Source organism: Habropoda laboriosa, unplaced genomic scaffold (genome assembly GCF_001263275.1).
Source record: "Habropoda laboriosa isolate 0110345459 unplaced genomic scaffold, ASM126327v1 scaffold92, whole genome shotgun sequence".
In the NCBI taxonomy this organism is placed as follows: Eukaryota; Metazoa; Arthropoda; class Insecta; order Hymenoptera; family Apidae; genus Habropoda; species Habropoda laboriosa.
Window position 1 is genome coordinate 1,113,549 of NW_017100268.1, and position 24,089 is coordinate 1,137,637.

Below are 24,089 nucleotides of genomic sequence, written 5' to 3' on the forward strand. Positions count from 1 at the left end.
GCGAGAAAAGCTTTGACATTTCGCAAATGTCAGCTACAGCCGCTGGCGGAGTGGCTTCCGCGTAATCGGAGCGTGGCCCGGTGATAAACGATAAGTAAAAGCGCACCGTTTGTACTTGAGCAGTGTTTCACGTTTAGAGATTGTACACGAATACAACCACGCGCCGCGCTCCTTTTTCTCCTTCGTTTCGCTCTCTCGTGTGACCCCCTATCGTACGCGAAAGAGACATGTGATCTTGTGTCGAGACCAGCTATAGGAGTAGGATCGTGAGAGGACGGAAGAACTCGCGCCAAGCCGGTAGAGAGGCTCGATAAGGGACGCGAAGATGGACTGGATGAGAAGGCAGGACATCAAGGAGGAGTCACCGGAAACTCCTACCGCTCTGACGCCGGATGAGCCTGACGAGTGCTATTGCGAGGAAGACACCTCGATAGACGAGGGCATGGTACGTGATTCGCGTGGCTATTGCCGCACAATGACTCATATATCGAGCTCCTCTCGTAAATTTCACTTTTGAAAATTTCATTCTTTCAGTATTTCTTTTTTTCCTTGAAGATTTTTATTCTTGTAGGTTTGCATTTTATTTCTAGATTGTCCGTGCAAGAATTGGATATTAACACTAGGTTTACGGACATTTCTTTCTTCTAAATGAAACTATGTGATATTTTATATTTATAGAAAATTTCTAATAAGCACGAGTGGCAGGAGAGAAATGTACGCGGTTTCTGTAATTGTCCTTGTGAAATTCGAAATGCGTCAAAATCACTCGTTCCGTAAACCTAGTGTTAATTATGAACGATATAATTAATTGGGCTTGTTGCAAGAAATTTAACATTGTAGTTTTGGTCTTGCTATTTTCGTACTAATTTCTAATTTAATTCTGTTTCTTTGCACTGCGATAAGTCACTTTGCGTGGGTCGGGTAATCACGATTGTATTTGAAGTATCAATTAGCGAAGGAAGTATCGGACGTTTGGTATCGCGTTTCTTCCAAGTGCTCGGAGTGTATTATTATGACAAGATGGCTCATTCATAAATTTGTGCAACAACTTTCTCTAATCTAGCAGATTGATTATCGCTAAGTAAACCAGTCTCTGCAACGCTCGTCGCGAAAACGTTGATTCTCGGTTGCATAATCGCCGTACAGAGTTTGTCCCGTTCGGAACGTGTGTCACCGTGCACGGGGACCTGTTATTAATGGAAAAGTCTGCACGTTAATTTAACGCGTCGCCACGCATGGGGAACGTTTCGAAAGTTTGCCCCGATCTTCGCGCGATCTCGTTCCTCTCGCGCCACTTGCGAGGGAGTCCCGTGAGATATTGCACATCGATTTCCATGGAATTTCGTAGGAGGGTACATAATCGAGAAATGTTTAATACAGCGCTTCGTCAAATATTTATGGATATTGAAGTAAGATAAAAAAAATCTTGCTCGATAATTATCTCGAGAAAAAAAAAAAAAGATACAGTTTAGCTGCTTCGAGGAAGAATATATTTTAACAAAAATTCATCAATCATAAGTTTCACTCGAGCTTACGAATTTCTGTCTATTGTTGCTCGAATGCCGACACAATGTCTACACGTTGGCATATTAAATATTCATCAATCCACCCTTTCCTCGTTATTTTATTTCATACAGAATCCGCTTCATGTAGTCAAAGATAAATCACAATTTCTTTCGATTCTTTGTCTCTAACAGCGGACATTCGTCGAAGTCGTCGCACCACTTTAACACCTGTACTCGTTGGAAACGCTCGTATCTAATACTGGTTTTCAACGTGCCCCGGCAGCCATACGGCGGATTTAGCATTTTACACGGTCGATCCGCGATTTTCGCCCGTTGGCGACACGAAAAAACCGTGTCTCGGCTGTTAATGGCCTGTCTCGATTCTATTAGACGGCGGGTTTCACTCGCGATAATTGTCGCTAGCCACGCGTGTCGTGGATCCACGGTCAATAATAATTCGAATTTACGATGCTCGCGTTACGTTGGTCCACACGGCCATGTAATTCACCGAGCTTCTTTCTTCCGGCCGTGAGGCAATCTCGGAGATCCACCGGGCAAGGATTTAGGTCTGGCCGTTAATTCTGCTTTATCTCACCTTGACCCTTCTCTCCCCTCGCCCCCTTTTAATCTTTACGAGGCTGCGCGAAGTAAGAAGTTATTACGACGCTTCCTTCCGGCGAGGCGCGCCGTAATTGTTACGATTTCAGCAGTAAAGTCGAAGCAAACGAAACTCTCCTCTCGACGAGGTTTTAAACGCTTGACGGATATCTATCTGCACAATTCTGAAACGCTGCGAGGAGTAATGTTTCAATGGGAGAGAAATTTTGATTCATACTTGGTCTCGTTTCCCCTTGTTTGCCCTTTTCAAAAGAGCTTCGTATCGTTAGGGATGGTTTGCATTGTGGTTAATTAGATTTCGCGATAGACTACCGGTCTTACGAATTTTTGCACAGTTTGAAAAGGATTTGCGAATATAAAATTATGCTTTACGCTTTCGTATTTTGCCGGTTTTAGCTTCGTTCGTAACAATAAATAAATTTGTCGTAATCTTGGTCACCTAATTTTCAGGAGCTACAATGCACGAACATTTCTTGTTAAAAATAACGAATATGATAGGAGTTTTAATTGGAAGTTTCTACGACTTTCTTTTTCACCCTTACGAATGTATCAGTCGAAACAGTCGTGATCTTCAACGTGAACAGGCAACTTTCTAACCTATTATCATTCCCATCCACTATTGTCACACGCTTTCCGACTGAGCTTATGATTTCGACGATGATTGTACGCCGTTTCAAATCGATTCACTAAGCTCAACTAACCCTTTCAATCTTGAAATGAACGTAATCTTATCGGTGTTACTTTGAAATCACCGACGTATTGAATTCGCTAACGATCGTTTTCTTTTTTTATTATTGATGAACGCAACTTGAAGTAGCAGTATAGGTGTTACCTAATAAAATTTCATTGTTCACCTCGTTATTTTTTATACAAGAAAATTGGTGTTTCGACACAGTGTCGACGAAAGTCAATGTAGCGTTTGTTGACAGAAATTCAAAGACAATATTCATATATTTGTGATATCATTCGCCATATTTTCGCCAGTTTCACGATTCCATCCTCCCAGAACTTAGTATCTTTCCAGGCGATGACCTGATCCAGGTAGTTCGACAAACTCTACGAATTGTTGTCCCTACCCAGTATTTATCGGTGATTTTAACCCTTTGACAGTCTAATAAAATTTATATTTCGTACATATTTTTTGAATAATTACGTCGGTCGTGGGAAAACAAGAGATACATTACCCTACGTTATAGTTACAACAACAGTATCTATCTCCCTTTCAAACTTTCTTCCGGAGAGTATCTCTCGAGCTAAATAGTTAAGTACTCAACGCTCTAAACTGTCGAAGGGTTAAGATTAACCCCCGTATCGTTGACACCTGAAATCTTCGTCGAGTTTCCACGATTATCCGAATTCCCGGGAAACTTACGATCGCCGTATTCGTCGCATCCGCGTAACACTGTCTCAAGTTACCTCGGTGTAATTGTCACACGGGGTGGCCCAGAAGCGTGCGGCGTCCGTTAAGGGAAATTCGAACACGTGTCGCGCCGAACCCTTTCCTCTTGGCGGCGGGGCGCGAACGTTGCAACGGGCTTAAGTGGGCAACGAGAAAATGGACTGGAGTGTAAAGTTACCTCGAATCTACAGTTACGGCCATTGTTGCGGCCGTTCTGTTGCCTCTGAAGTGGCTGCTTGAATTACGGCCCTGAAGCCCCCCTCCGTTGAATGGAGTACACAGGCCGGGCCGTGTACGTACGGCTTAATGCGTGGCTGCGATATAAACATTTAACGCGTACCAACGCGATCGATAGTTTGATCGTAATGGGCTCGAAACGCTTGCGATCAATAAGGCCCGTCGTTGCGCAAACCGGAGAGGAGGGAAATTCGAGAGCTGCCCGGTATCTGCGCAAAGCGTGGGAGGTAATGTAGCGATTTCGCTGTTAGTAGTTGTTTCTGGCTTAAGGCGATACGAATGGCCGCATAAACTGTTCAGGGTTGTTTCACGGAGAAGTTCTTTTTTCTCTCTCTATCCCGACTGTTTCCCTCTGATCCATGGCGTAACTTTTCTTTTCTCTTAATGCCTTCTTCAAGGGGGTACACCGTCCTGAGGCGTCTGGAAGAAAGGAGAAGTTTGGGAATTTTTTTCACGGGTAATTGCTAGATGAAAAGTTTCAATTCTTTCCGGGGATGTGAATGTAGCTTTCAGATTGTTTCTGCAATTTTTGGAAAGTAGAAATGTTACGAAATGGAAGAGTTGTCGCGAAAGCTCTTCTGCTAGAACATTAAATTTTTAGGTTTTCCGTGTTTAAACTACCACCATTTCTATAACAGTTAGAATTTTTGAAAAATCTTGTAGGTAATACATTTTTATTTCATAAATCGAAAAGAGTTTTATCGATGAGATTTCGCAGTTAGCGATTTTGTAACAATTTTCACTTTTTAAAAATTGTTTAAAGAAGAATTGAAACTTTTCATCGAGTAGTTATCTTGTGACTGGAATTGTCACGAAAACATTCCCAAAGTTTACCTATTTTTAGTCGCCTCGGAGTAATGTACTCCCTTTAAATCACCCGTTTCCGGTGTTCCACGGATAAAAGTTACGATTTCGCAGCGATTCGAACGACAATCGAGCGACAGTAAGCCTAGCGAATATAAAGGGTGAATAATCACAGCATGTGCAAACTTCTCTGTTATTTATTCCTTGTTACCAGTTGTTCCAAATTTATTCCTCATATATCTCCGGATCGCGAGAGGTATTCCCCGCAGCGTTCTCGAAAACAAACCGGAGCATTCGAAACAACGAGCTGTGACGCACCGCGAAACCGCAACTTTCGACCGTCCGATCTCGTTCATTCCGAAATGTTCTTCACGCCCCCGTCGTCCCACACATATTCCTCGCCGAACTAGAGCCAAAAAAGCGGTATCACAGATCAAGCTAATTACCCATGTAGCCCGTGTTCGTTATCTGTTTGGTGTTTTCGTTGGACACGCGGTGCGTGCGGCAGATAAATCGAACGAGGATCAGGGACGTACGTAGCCCGGTTATCGCGACTCTCGCGTAGCGACAAAGACGGAAGTTACGTGGGCTGTAGCCTCTGTTCAGTATCAGAGCGGTGCGCGGGCTCGTTTTTTCTTTCGTAGAGCGGAGGTTTCGATAAGAGGAAACGATAAAAGTCCCCCTCTCTCTCTCTCTCTCTCGTTGGAAGCCGGCTACGAAACCCTAGCAACGCGCTCTGTGCCTTCCAGGGTCAGGATGATTCAGCGCCAGCTGCGTGGCCCAGGGCCGACTAAACTCGCCCTCCCGAAAATTTGTTAGTCAAAATCGAAGGAAAAAAAAAGAGAACTGTGTGTGTGCCGGACCTCCGATCGATCCTCCCGCGACTTCGTAGAGACACGCGCGCTTCTCGAACATTTCAAGTTCGTTCGCAAATTGCACCGCCGGGGATTTATAGCTGGCCGTGCCGTTTTTCCCTGTCGATCGTTCCGAACGATCGTTCCACGGAATTGGTATAATTTATGAATCACGCCGCGTTCCTAGTCTCGGTAAATCATGCGGTGTCGCGTGATTACCCGCTATCCCGTGTCTCCCTCTTTTTTTCTCTCCTCTTTGCCCGGACAATGCCGCACGAAAACGACCGGTTTTTTGATGGCCTATCGTGGGCGGTTTCCAGAGAAGGTCTATTTGGAGGAGTAGCGTGGTGTGTAAGGTAGACACCTATATTCGTGAAGGCTGTGGTTCCTTATGAAAAAATAAGTGTAAATGTGTAGCTTCGGAAAGACGACTTGAAAAGGCAGGCAACGATAATTTAGTTCACGGAGAACAGTTGCAACCTTAGCGTAATTAATCTTGAAGTGTAATTTTCTTATCCTCGTTTACGAAACCGTTCTAACTGATAGTACAAACTACAAACTGATAGTAAGTAAGATAGTAAAAATGATAAGAAATGAATCGTGAGATTGTCCATGTTCAGAAAGAACGGGATATACAGAAATCCATTAGTGCGAGATTTACAGTTACTAGATGTGCAACTGATGGATATTCAAAGTCCTCATTCTCGAAGGCGAAGTTTCATATTTCGACTTACTTTTTCACATGAAATCACTCCTGCTGGGACACTCTACGTGGAATAATTTCTTGTATAAAAATTCATTGAAAACTAGAATAAAACTGTTTCGTGTAATCTCTCGCTTTCGAGAAAATTGAGGTTAGGGGGTCAATACTGACCTCCACACACGCTAAATTAATAAGTACTTCAGAAGCCAAATCATTATCAGTGTTGACAAACGTCAAAATGAATCTTCAAATTCGATTTTCCCACAACCGAAAATAGTGCATTCCACACTTTCGATTTTTTCTCGCACAAGTAGCCACCTGAGTCTACCTGCACAAACCACCCTGTACATTGCTACACACATTAACTCCTAAAAACCATCTCTAAAGTATCGATTCGAGCGTATCCCCGAAAGCAGCCGTAGCAAGGATGAAACGTCCAGTACAATTAAAACCCGCATCGAAACCGGGAGCTAAAGTGATTTCCACGAAAGCGAAACGAGGCTGTATGGCGCAGGCAGGCTCGTGTCGCAACGCGAGTGCCCGGAGATAGAAGGAAATATAATTTCAATCGAGAGGAGGGAATCCATAGGTCGGTGCTGCAAGGCAGAAAGCGGAGGGGGATGTTGGTAACCATTCGTCGTGCCAGACCACCTCTCCCCAACGTGGGGGATGAAGTATGACTCACCCGGTGCTACCACCCCTGTTTTCGGCTGTCTCATGCCGGGAACTCACCCCACATCAAGAGCATCTCCCTCGCGGATCAAACGGGACAAGGAAGGAACGAGCATTATCATAATCCGTGTCGACAGGCCGTTGGAAAAAAATACAGAGTCAGCCCCGTTCAGGTGTCGTTCCTCTCTCATTGTTCGCGATGCTCGCTCAAAAGAGAATCCAAGTTATCGCGACTCGTAGGGTGGATCGTCACGGCCGATCGAATCGCTTTGGAGGTTAACGTGACGGTTCTAATTCCTGTTTGCCGAGATGAGAACGACCTGGGGAGAGACACTTGGCTGATCCGTCACGTACCACGATACTGTCGCCCTATATATACTATAGACGGCCAGTGAGTCACGACTGGTCTAGGTCCCTTACGAGAAACCAGGATTTATCGACTGGTTCGACGGAAGAGCCTTCAATTTCGGACTGGACAGGAAATACTCGTAGGGTGGATCCGTTTATTAAGTCTTCGTTAGCGCGAGGGTATGTCGAAGAGTTGGTCGTTTGCCTGTTTACCGAGGTCGTTGCTCTTTCTGTGGCATCTCTGATCGCTGCATGAAATTGGATGATCGATGAGGAAGCATTTGAAACGCGAGATCTCTCTTTTTAGTCATTTTTGTTACGGATAAAGTGAAGTCCCTTAGGAACGTAGCTTCATTTACTTCGTGGCTTGTCGTTAATTCTAAGGAAAAAAGAGGAATTGGTGCCGGAAGACATTTCTCTGTTGGCTCAAACTGAAACTGCGTTGACAGAAAAGGATCTCACATTAGTACAGAGTTTTCACTCGGCCTTTTTACTAGTGAACCAATCTCTCTGGGTTACTTTGTCCATATTTAAACTACAAAAAGTTTCTCAATTCCTTTTTCACCGACCAGCTGGATTTCGAATCGCCGGATTAGATAGGGCGGCAGCAGAACGAAAAAGAGAATATTTCTGTCCACACGTGGCTGAAAGAGCGGGCCGTGGTGTGTCGTCATCGCGTTTGCTTAACGAATTAATCCCATTATTTTCGTTCGTCTTGCCCTCGATAATACGGCGAGAGGGGGCGGCATACGTAAAACGGCATCTGGAAAAGCTCGCATCTGCCACGCAACGCCGTGAGACGAGTTTCGATGTCGAAACGAGATTACGGCACCGAACCCTTCGAAGGCGGAGGAATACGCTGGATTTATGTGCTTCCTTGGGCGTGTTGAGACCGATACGCGCTTTCAGGCGATCATTATTGCAGAAAGAGTGGAACGGGAGGAAGTGGCGCGCGGTGGACTCACGCTCGTCCACCCTCGAGAAGTCCACAGGCGGAGGTTATCTTTTATCATCACTCGATTCGATCGATTACCACGGAGAAATTATTGCCGATTTCGGTGGACAGCTGGAACAAGGAATCGGTCTTTTATCTCGATTCCGGGCCTGGTCAATTGGCACGGGCTTCCTGTTATGTCTGGCGGACGCTTAATTTTTATTCGGTTTTATTCAGAGGTTGACTCATTTGGCTGCTTCTTTATCGTGTAGGATTCCTTTTTGGTTGATTGAATTCTTAATATGTTAGCCACCACTGCTTACACAAAATTGCACGCAAAATTAGACAAATTAAAGAATTTCGGAGAAATGAGAAAAAGCTGTTTAACTAAAAAGCATGACTACTTCTAAATTTTTCAACTAACGCCGTTTAGTTCCTCTATTTCTTTATTTACGGCAACATAGGATAATGAAAACGCGGAGATGGAAGCAAATATAATTGAAATTTTTCCAAACATCCAAACTCTTCTCTTAACTACATCTCTCCGCAGAATCTGGAGAAACGAGCAATCTCGCCTGAAGGAATGTCGCATCACTTAACTATTACACCTCAATTCTCAAACAGTACACGATTATCCACCGTAAATCCTCCATTTACAATTCGAACTGAACAAGTGCTGGTATCAAATATTCAACACTTTCCTCGGCGTCGAACACGCGTTCCAACGATCACGCTTCCCCGATACCGTTGATCGGATTCAGATTTTCGCTCGAGAAGCTCACATTTGAAATTCATACGAGAATAGAGATATCACCGTGAATCGAAGTGGACGTTACGTGGCGAACAGTAGACACGCTGCTTCGAACGGTTTGGCAAACGCGAACCGGCACGATATTGATTCCCCAGGCCGATGGAGCTTTTTGCGGGCGCTGCTAGAGGATTCTGCGACTGGTCGGCTGGTCGGTGCAAAAACCTCTCCAGAAAGAGAGAGAGAGAGAGAGAGAGATCTCGGCGTGGGCGAACGGTTATTATTGCTTGGCGCCAGACTGGGGAGGTCCCCATGCTAAGAACGTGTTCCAACTTCGCTATTCTCTCGCGAACGAAAGAATCGCGCGGGGCGAAAGCGATGGAATCATCGACAGCCTCGGGGATAGCGTGCACTTTCGACCTTTTCGTTACTGAATCCGATCACACTAGCGCGATGCTGTGCGTCTATTGTTCGTACCGAACGGCTGTAATTGCCCGGTGAAATTTTTTAAGGGCACCCTCGTTCGTTTACAGATAGAAAAACGCAGAGAATACTCCTTCATTCTTCTCGTAGTTGCGTACATCTTGACGCATGGACATACGAATCTTGCGATAGGTCAAAGTGAATATAACCACGGTTCGAGTTTCCTGGAAAGTGGCAGTAAAATGTTACCGACACCGGTAAAATGTAGGGTCGGCCTACATTCACGTAAAAAAAAAAAAAAAAATGTAGGGTCGATTCCACAAGTGTGAGTAAAATGTAGGGTCGATTCCACTAGTGACAGTACAAGTGTTACTGTACTTTGTCCAGTTTGGTGGAGAATATCGTTTAAATGCAATGGAAGTTTACCTGTGTTTTTCTGAATTTCAAAAATTCAGGCAGAATTGTAAATATTATACTGTCTCGCAACGTAAATTTAAGTAAATTAGGTTGAACAGCACAGAAAAAACAAACAGACGCAGCATAACGGATAGTTATAATTGTTAAGACATGTAAATAGAACGATAAATTTAATGTAAATATAGAAAGCGTATAATATAATTTATTTCATGGTATTGTAACAAGCAAACGTTGAATAAATTCCTAATTCGTATTAAAAAAATTATTTAACACAATAATTTCAGCTTTATTATGATTATTCTTGATAAATGAACACAGGTCAACTTGATTTTTAATCGTTATAATCTTTAAATTCAGTGTGAATAGAGAAAATGTGGAATATAATTCATTTCACGATACTATGCCAAACAAACGTTGAATACATACAAATGTAACGATAGAAATTATTGCAATAATGCGTAATGCAATTGAAAAATTGAAAGAATCAAAAGAAAAAACGCGAATTCAGTAAGTAACGAGAACGCTAAAACCTATGTTTCCATTGAAGAATATTGTAAAAACGTATAAATTGTTATATGCAATGTTATAACAAATTGTCGGAAGTATAAATTTTTAATAAAATTGTGAAAATTGATAAATTATACCGTGTTACGATATCGGAAATCTCCCGCGAAAATCTCCCGCGAAAATTTCCCGCCTGACCTAACGGACGATTTTGCTAATGACTTTGGGGAGAGGGTACCGCAGTTATATAAGGACCCGCCGATGTCCCGCGAATTTATTCACCCTTTATACTGGGCCCTAGTCACTTCGCGGCGTATTTTGACCTGAAGGTTCTGAGACGTGAATAGAGTGGTCGGGGGCTACTCGCTAGTCTCTGTCCACCCTGTACACACTCAGCCTTCTTGTAACACTTGTATACATTAGAATCAATTAGAATTTCTATTACTAATTTTTAGACAAATTTTAACAATTACCGGCACTTGCTAGGCACGTAATATCAGACTTTAAATACTCGACTTCGAACTTCGGTTTAGTCATAATTCTATTAATGTTATAATAACGTATAATTTATTAATTTATACTTCCAAAAATTTGTTAAAACATTACATATTATTATTTATACATTTTTGCAAGTTTCTTTGACAAATAAGTACGTTTCAACGATCTTATTACTTTCTCGTTGTGAAATCAAGTTCGGAGGATTAAAAATCAGGTTGACCCTTGGTCGTAAATTTAAAATAGCCATAGTGAAGGTAAAATTATTACGTTAAATAATTGTTTTTATACGAATTAAATATTGATTCAACGTTTATTTGTTGCAATACCGTGAAATAAATTGTATTATATATTTTCTCAGTTTAGACTGAATTTAAAGTTCGTAAGGATTAGAAATCAGGTTGACCTGTGGTCGTAGATTAAAAATAGCCATAGTGAAGGTAAAATTATTACGTTAAATAATTGTTTTTATACGAATTAAATATTGATTCAACGTTTATTTGTTGCAATACCGTGAAATAAATTGTATTATATATTTTCTCAGTTTAGACTGAATTTAAAGTTCGTAAGGATTAGAAATCAGGTTGACCCTTGGTCGTAAATTTAAAATAGCCATAGTGAAGGTGAAATTATTATTTTAAATAAATGTTTCTATACGAATTAAGAATCTATTCAACGTTTGTTTGTTGCAATACCATGAAATAAATTGTATTATATATTTTCTCAGTTTAGACTGAATTTAAAGTTCGTAAGGATTAGAAATCAGGTTGACCTGTGGTCGTAGATTAAAAATAGCCATAGTGAAGGTAAAATTATTACGTTAAATAATTGGTTTTATACGAATTAAATATTGAATCAACGTTTATTTGTTGCAATACCGTGAAATAAATTGTATTATATATTTTTTCTGTTTACACTAAATTTAAAGTTCTGTTTACATGTTATAACAATTAGAATGTAGACGTTTTGCCGTTTCACGGTTTTTCCTCTGTTAATTATGTGTTTATAAATCATTTCAAACTAAAGCAGCACCATGCCCACCCTTAATTAAACCGTCTCAGTAGTTTACCGTAATTAATAATCTATTTTCGGAATTTATACGAGAATTTTTGAATTTTAGTAAATACTAGAGTCAGTGCATCGCGTATTGAAATAATAGCTTATACAGATAATCTTTTGAAATTACTCTTAATTAGGGAAAATCTTGAATCTTGTATGGAAGATGAAGATTTTCAGGAAATATTTATTTTTCAACAATGAATTTTTGTTTTATCGATTAATAACGTACGAAATGATTTTTGGAAAATTTTCTTCGTTTGAACGTTCGTTTAAGGTTCGACTATGATTATCAAATCTCTCGAAACACCGTAGAATGTTCAATTTTAAAAGTAACTTCTTCAATTTTTGGATAATCTGGGTAACGTGTTAGTGTTGACGATACACTTTCGAGTATAGACGTTAAAGTTCATAGAGTGGTCGGGGGCTACTAGCTAGCCTATGTCCACCCTGTACACACTCAGCCTTCTTGTAACACTTGTATACATTAGAATCAATTAGAATTTCAATACAATAGACTGAATAACAATTCATTTTAACTAATACCTATTAGAAATTTTCCTTTTAAAACAAATATAAATCATTTTACCAATTACTGGTACTTGCTAGACATTTAATATCAGACTTTAAATATTCTCCTTTCGGTTCTTTTAAATACAATCAAATAATTTCTTCAATTATCGATACTGACTTGGAATACTCCGCTTCGAATAAAATATTTCGAAATTATTTTGAAGGTTTAGGGAAATAAACATTTGAATTTTAGTCATCGTTGTTCTTCAGACTTGTCGAATAGGATATTGAAATGACTTTGAGAGGTTGCCTTTTCGTTACTTTTCTTCCAGCAATTGAAATTAATTTGAAATTTTTCATATATTTTCTCTGATATTGAATTTTGTTTACTAATAATTTACCATCCAACGAATTTGCATGAATTGCATGTTAAGTAGTTAGTTGATTTATTATTGTATATTGTGAGCTGATTTGGAACGAGTGCACTATGCCCACCCTAAATTAAACCGTCTCAGTAGTTTACCGTAATTAATAATCTATTTTCGGAATTTATACGAGAATTTTTGAATTTTAGTAAATACTAGAGTCAGTGCATCGCGTATTGAAATAATAGCTTCATCCCTAGTTCGTTTATTATTGAATATTTTTACGCGTTTAACTTATGCTTCTCCCCAATTCTCGTCGCGTATTTTATTCAAATTTTCTTATATTCTAGAATCGAAAAAGATACGAATTCGCGATTTTTCTTTTGATTCTTTCAATTGTAAATCTGGCGCGACAGTGAACGTGTTAATAAGTAAATGTTGTTCAAATTATATCGTGTTTGATATCATTTTCATCAGAAAAATCTCACCAACATGTTAAAAAAAATTCCAGATGAAAAAAAGTAAAGTTAAAGAAATTATATTTTTCTGTTATGACTTGTGGAGCCGTGAAATCTCGTAAAGGAAACCGACTGGTGTAGCGTTACACGCCTTACTGACTGCGAGCGAGATAACATGGGCGCACTAATGACGCAGCCTAGGCGTAGGACCATCTATACTGTCACTTGTAGAATCCAAACTTACTGACTCTTGTAGAGAATTTACTGTAGTCGCTGTCGGTGGAAAGAATTCCACCGGGTTGGTAGGAGCTTTACCTGAACCTGATTAGGCCCCTTCTGGAATGTCATTTATCACAAAGTCGAGAGGGTCCTCGAGGCTTCAACTACGATGTCCGACAAGCGTAGAGCGCGGACCACACTTCGACAAAAGTAGCCGGGAGGAGTATCTTTCAACCAATTAAATACCTCGTTACGGACCACTCGATGTTGGACAGTTCTCTTCCTTTTTTCTTCTCTCGGGATATAAGAAAGAGAGATTCGCCCGATTAGAATACGCCGGCAGCGGCTTGATATTTTCTTTATTGGAAATCCCGGTATCGTGTTAAGTGGTAGTACTTCTCGGTAGTTTCTTCCACTGAATCGAATTCTTTAAATGCTTCACCGTTGTCGGCGTGATTTCGATAATGTCGAGTGTGACTGCTGTGCGCCTGTGCACCGATAGGTATCGATAGTGAATTTCTTGGCAAAGTGTTGTTGGACATTTGAAACATCTGGTGAACATCTCAGGTGCGAACAATGCGTGGGATTTTCATTTGACGTTGCTGCAGAGCTTTCCTGGAAATTGATAATGTTTTTCAATCTAAGATGATGCATCTTCAGGAAACGATATAATAATTTTAGAGTTTGCTCAGTTGTGAAAAATTACAATGTTTTGAAAAACACAATTTAAACACACCGCGCCTTTTTCCTAAATTCTAACACATAGCACAGAGATATCGTGTTTTGCCAACTTTCAAATTTCATCTAGACACGCACGAAAGAGAGCATATCTCAATTTTAACGAAAATTGGACATATCGCATTTTGCCATCTGACCACAGAAACATAGTAACGAGAAAGTCTAACTTATCTACAAAACCTAATTGATTTCTTGTTACCACGTCTGATCAAAGACTTCACCATAACCAGCTGTGACAACAGTGGTACCAGCCCGTACAACAAATAGTACTAGTACCACTTATAAATCACTCAAAGCAATTACCTTATCAACCATTCATCCAGCATCACCAAGAACCAGTAGCCACGGTCGTTCTCCAAAGAAACACACCGCAAGAACGAAACTACCAGTTCCACGGAAGAATTCCAAACGTACGCAGAAGCTGCGCAGTCTCGTAAAACCTCACAAATTCACGTCACCGGATACCAACGACGATCTTGTCCTTCCGTTTATCGACCGGAGCCTCGATCGAGGGTTCGTCCTTTGAAAATTTGCGCCTCGAACAGAGCCATTCCGCTCGTCACTGGTCGTTTGCCTGACTCATTAAACTCACCGATGATGGCTTCTCCGCGAGCGGACTTCTTAAGGATTCAATTACCGAGCAGAGCCATCGGGAAGATTCGAGGAGAATCGGAAACTCGCGCGTCCTAGTGAATTCCGGCGTCGTATTTCCTAAGTAGACTCTCTCTTTCCCCCCGATAACGCTCGTAAAATCGTTGACCGTGGGGCGATAGTTCCGGTAAATTCTGCGTTGCATTTCCAGCGGATACCACGTTAGATTTCACATCTAACGAGCGAGTTCCCTCGCCGCGGAGGGCTGGACAATCGCGAAACGTGCAGCAGATAACCTCGCGCGCGAGGGTATCGGCTTTCTTATTGTCGTCCCGCGTGCAAGGGGAACGTAATGCGAGACGTGTAGCCGCAGAATGTCGCGGCCAGATTACGACAGCCATTTCCACGTGCACTCTCGCCCCGACCGTAACCGTTATGAACGGATGTAAGATGTTGCACGGCGTCTTAACGCTTGGCGCTGCCACCCGGAGAAATTGGAGAGGAGTTTGATGAACTCGGGGAAGAATCATCGGAACAGTTGCTTCCCTTTCTTGGCTTGTTCAGGTGTCTCTGCGTCGATCTTAGCGATTAGGACGGATATTGCCAAGTTAGAAGTTTGGGTAGATGTTTAGTTCGAACGGTGAATAATGCACTTCTTGAAGGATTCATTTTGGTAATGGACGAGAGATTGGGAGAACTCGAGGTATACTTAGGTTGGAACTGTGTAATTTGGTTGAAGTGCGTAGAAACGTGAAATTAGCGTGCTTGAACTTTTCTCATTTCGATAATTGACGTGTGTCTTTGAAATTGATTTTTAACCGTCTTAGGCAAATATATTTTTGCGAAACGGTGATATGCTTGTGACGATCGAGGGATGAAGGTTTGGTTTGTTTTACGTTGAAGATCGTAAAAATGACGGAAAACGCTAGTTTTAAGGTTTTAAAATTTTTTATTTTCTAGGCTTTCAAAAAATTTGAAAATATTCCGAGACACTTACCGAAGCTTCTTACTACGTTAACACTCTTTTTCGCTAAAAATAAAAATTCGTTTTGACGAAATATACGAGTGAAATTTCGCTTGGGTCGTTGATGTCCCAGATTGCTTATTCGTTTAATGAATGGGGTTCTACCTGCGCATCGAAGAAAACATTCATTTGTTGGCCACCATGTTGGTGACGGGTTTCTCGAACCGTTCACCCCGTCTTCGTACCTTGAAGAACGATGCAAAGGGGCTCGTTGTTCAGCGACACCACATGTGTCTCTAATGGGCTCGCGTACAGACTGGTAGCACTTATCTTCTCCGCAAGTCCTCTGTTCTTTTGTGCGACTCTTCTCGACCAAGTGCGAGATCCCTCTCGTTGAATGATGGACGCGTTTACTTACTCCCTGTCGTTTGGTAAACCTCGGTCTGGAGACTTTCTTGCGCACAGTGGCACAGGTATTCGATGAATTTTATCGTTTTGCTGTCGGCTTGGTGTAATAGAAGTTCTTATCGTTAAAATCTCGTAAGCGATAATAGGGATCTTTATAGTTAGCTCGCTAGTCAGTTTAATTGGATATATACGTGTATTTAATATAATTAGGAATAAATTGAAAATCTTAAGATTGAAATTCACATCGTGACGTTTTTCTCAAATTTGCTCCATGTGAGCTTTATAATTACTTACTTATGAAAATTTATGAGTACAGATACGAGAATAATAGTAGTAGATTCACAGATTCTAAGAATTGAAATTCACGTTGTGACGTTCTTTAAAAATTTGTTCTGTATGAGCTTGACAATAATTAATATTTATGAAAAGTTTACTCCAAGATAGCACTCTCTCCGAAATTCTCCGGGGAAAATAAATTTTCAGACACTAAAATTACTGGATCTAATACAAATTTCATCGACAAACCCAATATTCCACGTAACACGGAAGCTCGGTGTGTAACAGCAACTCCGTTTTCCACGGCCAATTCAAAACAGCTTCCCAATCGCCGTTCAAACACGGCAACTTCCACCGTAGAGGGGAACGCCTCGAAACGGCGTCAATTTTCCGATTCCGATACACAGTCGCGCGTGGAGAGAGGATCGAGGAATCGAGTCGAATCTTGTTGGGGGGGGCTCCTGACAAAGGGACGGATTTCCTACGGTGTGTGGTTGTGTAGGTGGAACGGCCAGAACGAAGAGACGAAGATGCGATGAAGAGACAATGCGAGGATTACAGACTCGTCGCGGCAAGACCCATCATCGCTTTCTCCCCGCGAGTGCTCCGGTTCGCTCTCGTGGCTTACAAAAGGGTGCTTTTTCACACGGAAATGCCAGCACGACACTCGGGGCCGGATTAATCGAGCGGAACGAGTAGCGCGCGCGCGGAACACTCGACGAACGCGGCCACGACCCGCGATCGTTTCTCATTGTTCCCTGTCCGCCGCGTGATTTTCAGCCGAACGATTCCCTAGCGTGCTCCTGATTAAAGCCGCGATTACGAAACCGAGAACCTGTTACCGTTTCGCGATCGAACCCGATCGGCTGTCGACTGGTTTTTTTCTTTCTTTCTTCTTTCTCCTGTGTCGACAAGGTAGCAATTGAGAGGTGCATTTCGCGCGATTAAGGAGGAGGTGTTGGAAACTCGTAAATTTTGCTTTGCGGGGATGATTGTAATAAAAGTAAGCTGATTATAACCAAATCGATGGTCTCTGGCGGCGTATGATCGCTCAGAACGTGTTCATTTGAGTGTTTTTTTTTACGATTGTTGCTCTCGAGAGTGCTCCGAAATTGTGCGTTCAGTACTGTCGATAAATTTCACTCTCGAGAGCAACTCGCGATAGTTTCATTCTCAGATCGACAATTTACTTTAATGCCCATGAAACGTGCTCTCTTTCCACACTTACCTAAATACCTTACAAAGTGACACACAGCTTGTATTCTACGCAGCTTATATCCTTATAGTTTTGATTATGAATTGCATCCAAAGAGATTGCAGTGTTCTATGAAGCTTCGTGGCCACGAAGAGTGATACGCCTGAATTATGCATATCGCGTGGAAACCTTTTGTTTAGCTTCACACGTATTCTTTTTACACAGTCCTCTTCGTCAATTTGATATCCTTAACTTGGTGCGTAATTCTCATGCGTAACGCGTTTATCGTGACACACTGATGACTCACTTTTCGGAGGATTCATTTGTAGAGCGTTTTCGTTGGGGTCGTGATCGCACGCTTAGGTAACATTGACACCGAGGCAATCCCATTACGTTGATGCACAAGTAGATAGACAGTGTAGCACGTGTAATTAATTAGAAAGCTACGAAACACAAATTCAATGATTCATCAAGTATTCGAAACGCAACTGGAAGATCGCACAAAATCAATGTAACTAACTGTAACACGCTCTTGGAATAAAAAGAGGGGGAAAAAAACTGGCAAATCTGTGACACAGAGTGAAGCAGAGACCGCAAAAAGCCAAAGTGGCAAGAATGGCCCGTAATAAACGTAAGCTGGCACGCGAAAGCTTCGCGACGAAAAGCTCTACGTGACCAAGCACGCTCACGGCGATCACTTGACCGTGACCGCACGTTACCTCTCCTCTGCTCCTTTCAGTTTCTTCGCCGCGTTCCTTCTTCCGTCTCTCCTCCTACGAACCTGATTTCACCGGTCCGGAAAACTTCCGAAACGTCTTCTCCCGTCTCCTCGAGCTTCGGAACTTCTAAGCACAGCTTTTCGAAAGAGTGAAAATTACGTTCTTTGACGTCGGGCGGAACTTCGGGTGTTTGGAGTACGCATCACGGCTAATGCTTACGAAGCCGCGTAACGGTATTCGAGGGCGAAGTTTCGACGGAGGATGCTCGTTACCAAGGAGGATTATCTCGATCTAACGTCGTAGTCGACTGTCTGTGAACGGGTTTATGCGACGATTAACCCCGACGAGATATATCGTACTTACTGTTTCTCTATCTGCTCACGAATCTGACAAGAGAGAGTGGCCCTTTTGAAGTGCTTTTAAATTGTTGTCATTACGGTTCTCACGGTCCCCGACGGTTCTCGTTTTCACAGAAACGCCGGTGACCGAACGTTGAAGTCGCTGTTTAAGCTCGAGTATCTGGCGACACGAATCTGAAATAGTTTCGGGGCTCGTAAGTTGCTTCGGAGATCTTGAAGCTTCGAAGTTCTGATGGAAAGATAGGGTAGGGATGTGTAGCTGTGATTCAGCTGCTTTCGCTTTCTATTCCGCGCGCGTGAAAACTGCCACCGGTGAAACACGTTCCTCGCGTCGTTATTCAACGTCGATGAATAAGCCTTTTCTGGGAAAGATTCGTTCGTTGCGGTGATTTTATTTCATTTTCACTGTTCTACTTTTCTAACTGCAAGTGGAGGGAATTAGTGTGTTGTTAGTGATGCAAATGTTGTTTTATTCGAGGGAACCTGTCGATTTTAATATGGAAAGTTAATATGCTGGAAGTTGTAATTCTTTAATTGCAAATTGCAGAAATTATTGTGTAATTGTATATTTTTATTGTTGAAAATTAACGTGATAGATATGAAATTGGAGTATTGCAAAAAAAAAAAAAAAATATCGAGAAATATCGTAGAAAATGGATTTGTAACGTGTATGATACAAACATTATTTTATTCAAGGCAATATTTCTATTTTATTTTACCTTATATCAATTTCATTACTGAAAATTAATACGATAAATGTCAAATTGGGAAAAAATATCGTGGAAAATGGATTTGTAACGTATAATAGCGTAGGAAAGTAGCGTTTAATGCATCTCTGATAAATTTCCTACTCAGATTCTAATTGAAACAAGTGGCGGCGAAATTTTTGCACGCACGATCGGTATATTTTTCGCTACTTTATCCAACGTGAGCGTTTATTGCACGAGCAACAGGCAATAAAATCGCCGGTTGATTTATGTTTTGTTTCCATGTAAGTTGAACCAAGGAGAGAGTTCCTACGTTCAGTACTTAATCTGTTATCGCTGGTGGGAATTCAGAGACCCTCCGAAGTGCATTTATTTTTATCGTCGCCGTCCCAAATCATGAGCAGCCGCTTTTATTTTCAACGGCGAGACAGTTTCATTGACATACACGGCGCCCCCGTTCTTTCACGTTCCGAGGGTGAACCGTGTTCCCTTTACGGAGTGATTACTCGCGCTTCAAGATGAAGTCGAGGTTTTCGGATGACTTGTCGCAGGCGCTGACTTGACGAAATTGTTTCCCTCCCTTTTTTCTTCTTCTTCTCTTCTGCCTTTTTCTCTGTCGTTTTATATCTTCACTCTCGCGCTTTTTTTTTTTTTTTTTTCAGATTAATATTTTTGTCAAAAATTACGAAATTGCGGAAAATAAGAAGAACGAGTAATAATTATGCTTAATTATTGTTTCGAGTAGTGTGGTTGTTTCGTAGTTGGTATAATTGAAGTATAAATAGTTTGGTAAATTGGCAGAATCAAGAATGTTTATTAATACGTTTTGCTTCGAAGAAGTGTATTCGTTCTAGTATAGATACTTTGTATTCTTGTGTTGCGAACATTCCTGGTTCAATCTCCAAGTTTCCACGCGCGTTTAAACTTCCTCTTCACGCGCCATTAGAACATTCCAAAGTGAATTCCTAAGAGCATTCTAATATGAGCAAACATCCCCAGTTGAAACAGCGTTTCTCAGTTTGCCAGATCACTGGAGGTAACTCGGTCGAATCGTTCGTTCGATACAAACCACACTTCTGATTTGCTATTTTTGTTACAATTGTAAACGAATGTATGTGCTCTCTATAAAATTTCCAATTTCTTTTTTGTCCATTTTAAATTCTTTTAACCCTGAAATCTTCCCAAAGCTGGTTAAAAATATTTTTCCATAATTTCACAAAACTTTCTATTTCTTCTTTTTTTTTCAATTTTCTTGGAAGCCAAATTATTTTCCATATTTTTCGTGTTCCAAATAAAATCTTAAGTTTCTTTATTCGGCGAAGAAATGTATTTTAAACCGTTTAATACTTTCCGTATTAATTCTATCGTATCGTTATTATTTTATTACGCGTCTTAACGAAAAGAACAATTTCACAGAAACAGAGCCACTCGGCATAAATTATGACCGAAGTTCCTCTATTGGCTCGAGTCTACCTCACTCGCGGCAATTTCCTTCGTTCTCTGAAAATGTCCTCCAATTTAAAATCAATCAGATCCACAATACACACCCTCTCGTGTTAGAATCCGTGTTGTTTCCAAGCGAACGGCCACGTTCCTCCTATTTCGAGAATCGTTTCCGCGCCGGGGTTTCTATTTACAGGTAAACCGAGTCGACGGAATCGGCGGTGTAATCTGCTCGAACGTGACCAGGGAGGTTGGAGGAACTCGAGTCGCTCCTGGGGTCGTCCACATTACAACTATTCGTGCTTAGATCGCGAAGGTTGCGAGTAGAATGCAATCCGCAGATGTCGAGCAGCTGCCGCGGCAAATTGCCTTCGTGTCTTGCATTTAATCTGGCATTGGTAGCTTCTCTAGGCAGCAACGACGAACGGGACGCCAACAGCTGGCCAGGGACTTTCGAATTCGACAATGCGCCGAACTCTACGTCCCGGAATAATATTTCCTGGCCGAGGCTGAACACGGGCGAAACGAGCTTCCGGTTTCTCGACCTTCGCTCTCCTTTCCACGATTATCTCGATTTCGTATCAAGTTCCTTGTAGCGAGTGGGAAAGGATTTTGAGAGATTTCACGCAGATAGTAATTTTTTTTTTTTTGGAAACTTGGAAAATTTGGAAAATAAGAATACTCTGAGTAGGGGGGAAATAGCGTCAATTTTGGTAGGTAATGAAATGTAATGAATTTTGTATATTTAATCGATAGTGATTTAATAGTTTCCTCTTGGAAACTTAGAAAATTAAAAGAATAAAAGTAGTGTCAATTTTGGTACGTAATTTTCATTCCTGAAATACTCTCGAGAAGAACTAGCGAAAGTGCCACTTTGTGTATTTAAATGGATAGCGATTTGATATTTGAAAATTGTAGGAAAAACGTCGACGCCACGCCAATTAAAAGTAAGAACATCGCCAGCCTCCATACACGAAATTCGTACAAAGAATATTTCCAATTGCGAGTTTATCCAATTCTCCCAACACTTTCTACCCCCGGCAATATTTTCCATTCAATTTTCTCCCCATTTATACCAAAAACAATGACGCCGCTTCATAACGTCCCGGCATTGACAGGATTGAATTTTTAACCGATCGTCGAAGGCCTCTGTTTTATAGAAACAATGTACAATTAGTTAGGGTTATTCGACGAAACTTTCGCCTCGTTACATAAAACACGTTACTGCCTGTTTCCAACGATTCCGTCCGTTTCGCCTCTCGAGTTCGTCGAGGAACTTCGTTTAATTGCTCGCACCGTCGTCGCGATTTTATCGGGCGATATTTTATCGAGGGTAGAAGTTGGAACTAATGACGGACAAGCGAAAAAGTTTCATAACAACTTCGGGAATTTCGTCGGGATTTCGACGATGGTGGGGACAGATTGAAAATCAACCGACTGGTCGAGGGCAATTATTTCAACGAGAGAAAAAAAAGTCAAAGAGAGAGAGAGAGAGAGAACGAAAGGAGAGAAGAGAGATGCCGAGGAAGGATCGCGAGACATGCTGCTTTCCGGTGCTTTTATTTTAAGATACCTTTCGTGCCGCCGCTTGTATAATACAGCACGGTGTTGCGTTAGGTTCGAGCCGCCTTTGTCCAACGGATTGCCTCGTAAAATCTAATACCTTGTATTCGGATTAGACGGGTTTAGGGGCTCGTAACAAAAGCAACAACCCTGGGGCGCGGCAGAAATCATTTGATTCCATGTGCGAGTCAAAGGGAGACTGTGAAACTAGATGGTGTCTGATTACGGCCTTCTTTATTAGCGTCCTTGTCGTCTGGACAAATAATGCTCGGCTTTGAATCCCTGAAAAAAAAAGTTATCTGATATATTTTTTATACGTGATTATTTCTTGGCTCGTGTAATTTGTCGCCGGAACATTGAAACGGTTGTTACGGACGATGCGAAGTGAAATGATGCTGGATACAAGGGTGATTAGGATTTTACTGAAAATTGCTTAGTGTTACGTTAATTAAAAGTTGATTTGCTGAAAAAAGAAATGAACTATTGGAATGTGACACGTAACGGATAGAGACATAATAGCAGAACGGTGACTGTTGACCTGAAAAAGGTAGCGACATAAGGTGTCCAAATCTGGCGTCCAGATGTTCCAACTATAAAATTTTATTCAGTTACTTGGACCGTGAGTGTAACAAATCACTGTGTACGTTTCACTTTTACGTTACGTTTTAAACAATCTCTTTCATGACCCAACTCCCCTTACTCTATTATCTCGAAATCTATTAGAGACAGAGGAATAGTGTAAATTGACAATTTTTGTATTTTTCAACGACAAATTTGCGAAATATGTTCATTACCCTCATCTCCGAGGACTATTGTTTGTTTCTAGTGGAAGAAAAGTTCAGTCTGTAGTTAAGTATCAAGCAGTGCCTTATAAACTCGTGCACGTATAAATACTTGTCTTCTGAAAAAATATATTTTTTCAAGCACCTGAAGGTGTCTCACTGTTCAAAAATTACCATCGGTCCCGCCTTGATGCAGGTAAACCGCAAAAGGGTTGCCAGTTTATCGAGTCACGGCGATCTTCCATTTCGAGCGTGTGTGTGCGCAGCTTGAGAGTCTTCCGGATGCGTGGTGGCGGAACGAATCGGGGGTTGTAGCGTGTCGATCGTGGGCTACTACACGTTACGCGTCGTTCCAACGAACGAGCTCAACGATATGCCGAGCCCGTCCGCAAGGTTAACAGCCGCTTCCGGAAATTTGGTAAATTGTATGCGCGCCAGCGTGGCACGTGCCGGCGCATAAATTGCCGCTGCACGCAACCCCTTTTCTTCCAGCCAACCCTCTCCTCCGTCCTCTCGCTCGCTCCTCTGCGGCTGTTTTCCTGCGTTGGAGCTCCCAAGCTCGAAAATAAATTCGCGCCGCTGCCCGGGGCAAGATAATGAGCGTTATCGCTGCCGCGTCTCCTCATCGAGATTAATCGTGAATTTAAACGCGTTCACCGGGGCCCGATGCGAGGGGTAGATTCGACTGACCCATCTTTCTGTAGCAGCGCGATTAGGTTAACTCGGCTTTTGTCCGCGAGCCGGCTGCACAGATAAGAGTTAATTGAATATCTCGTTGCGTTTCGAATGATTTTAGAGATCGACGATTTGGTCTGTGTGGAGTGTCATGGTTTCGGTTTATGGGTTTGCATGATAGATTCGTTGTGGTACGATACGAGCGAGGCTCTGTTTCGAAGATTTTGAAAATTAAAAATGGGTTACGGGGTAACGAGAATTGTTAGCTCTTGAAGAATCAAGGGAGAAGATGATTTTAGCATCCAGAAAATTAGAAACGCAAAATCTGTTATATGTACAATTATTGAATGCTTGGAGCGGCGTTCCGTATTTTCAGCGATTTATAATTAAAATACGA

General features: G+C 41.7%; 1 protein-coding gene across 1 annotated transcript in view; it reads left to right on the plus strand.

The window, feature by feature from the left end:
- Positions 1–308: 308 nt before the first annotated feature.
- LOC108573484 (amyloid beta A4 precursor protein-binding family B member 1-interacting protein-like) overlaps positions 309–24,089 on the plus strand; it is a 96,606-nt gene continuing 72,825 nt past the window's right edge. Inside the window, 1 exon segment of the mRNA XM_017935943.1 lies at positions 309–445. Within this exon segment, the coding sequence (XP_017791432.1) occupies positions 326–445 (120 nt within the window). The 5' untranslated portion in view covers positions 309–325.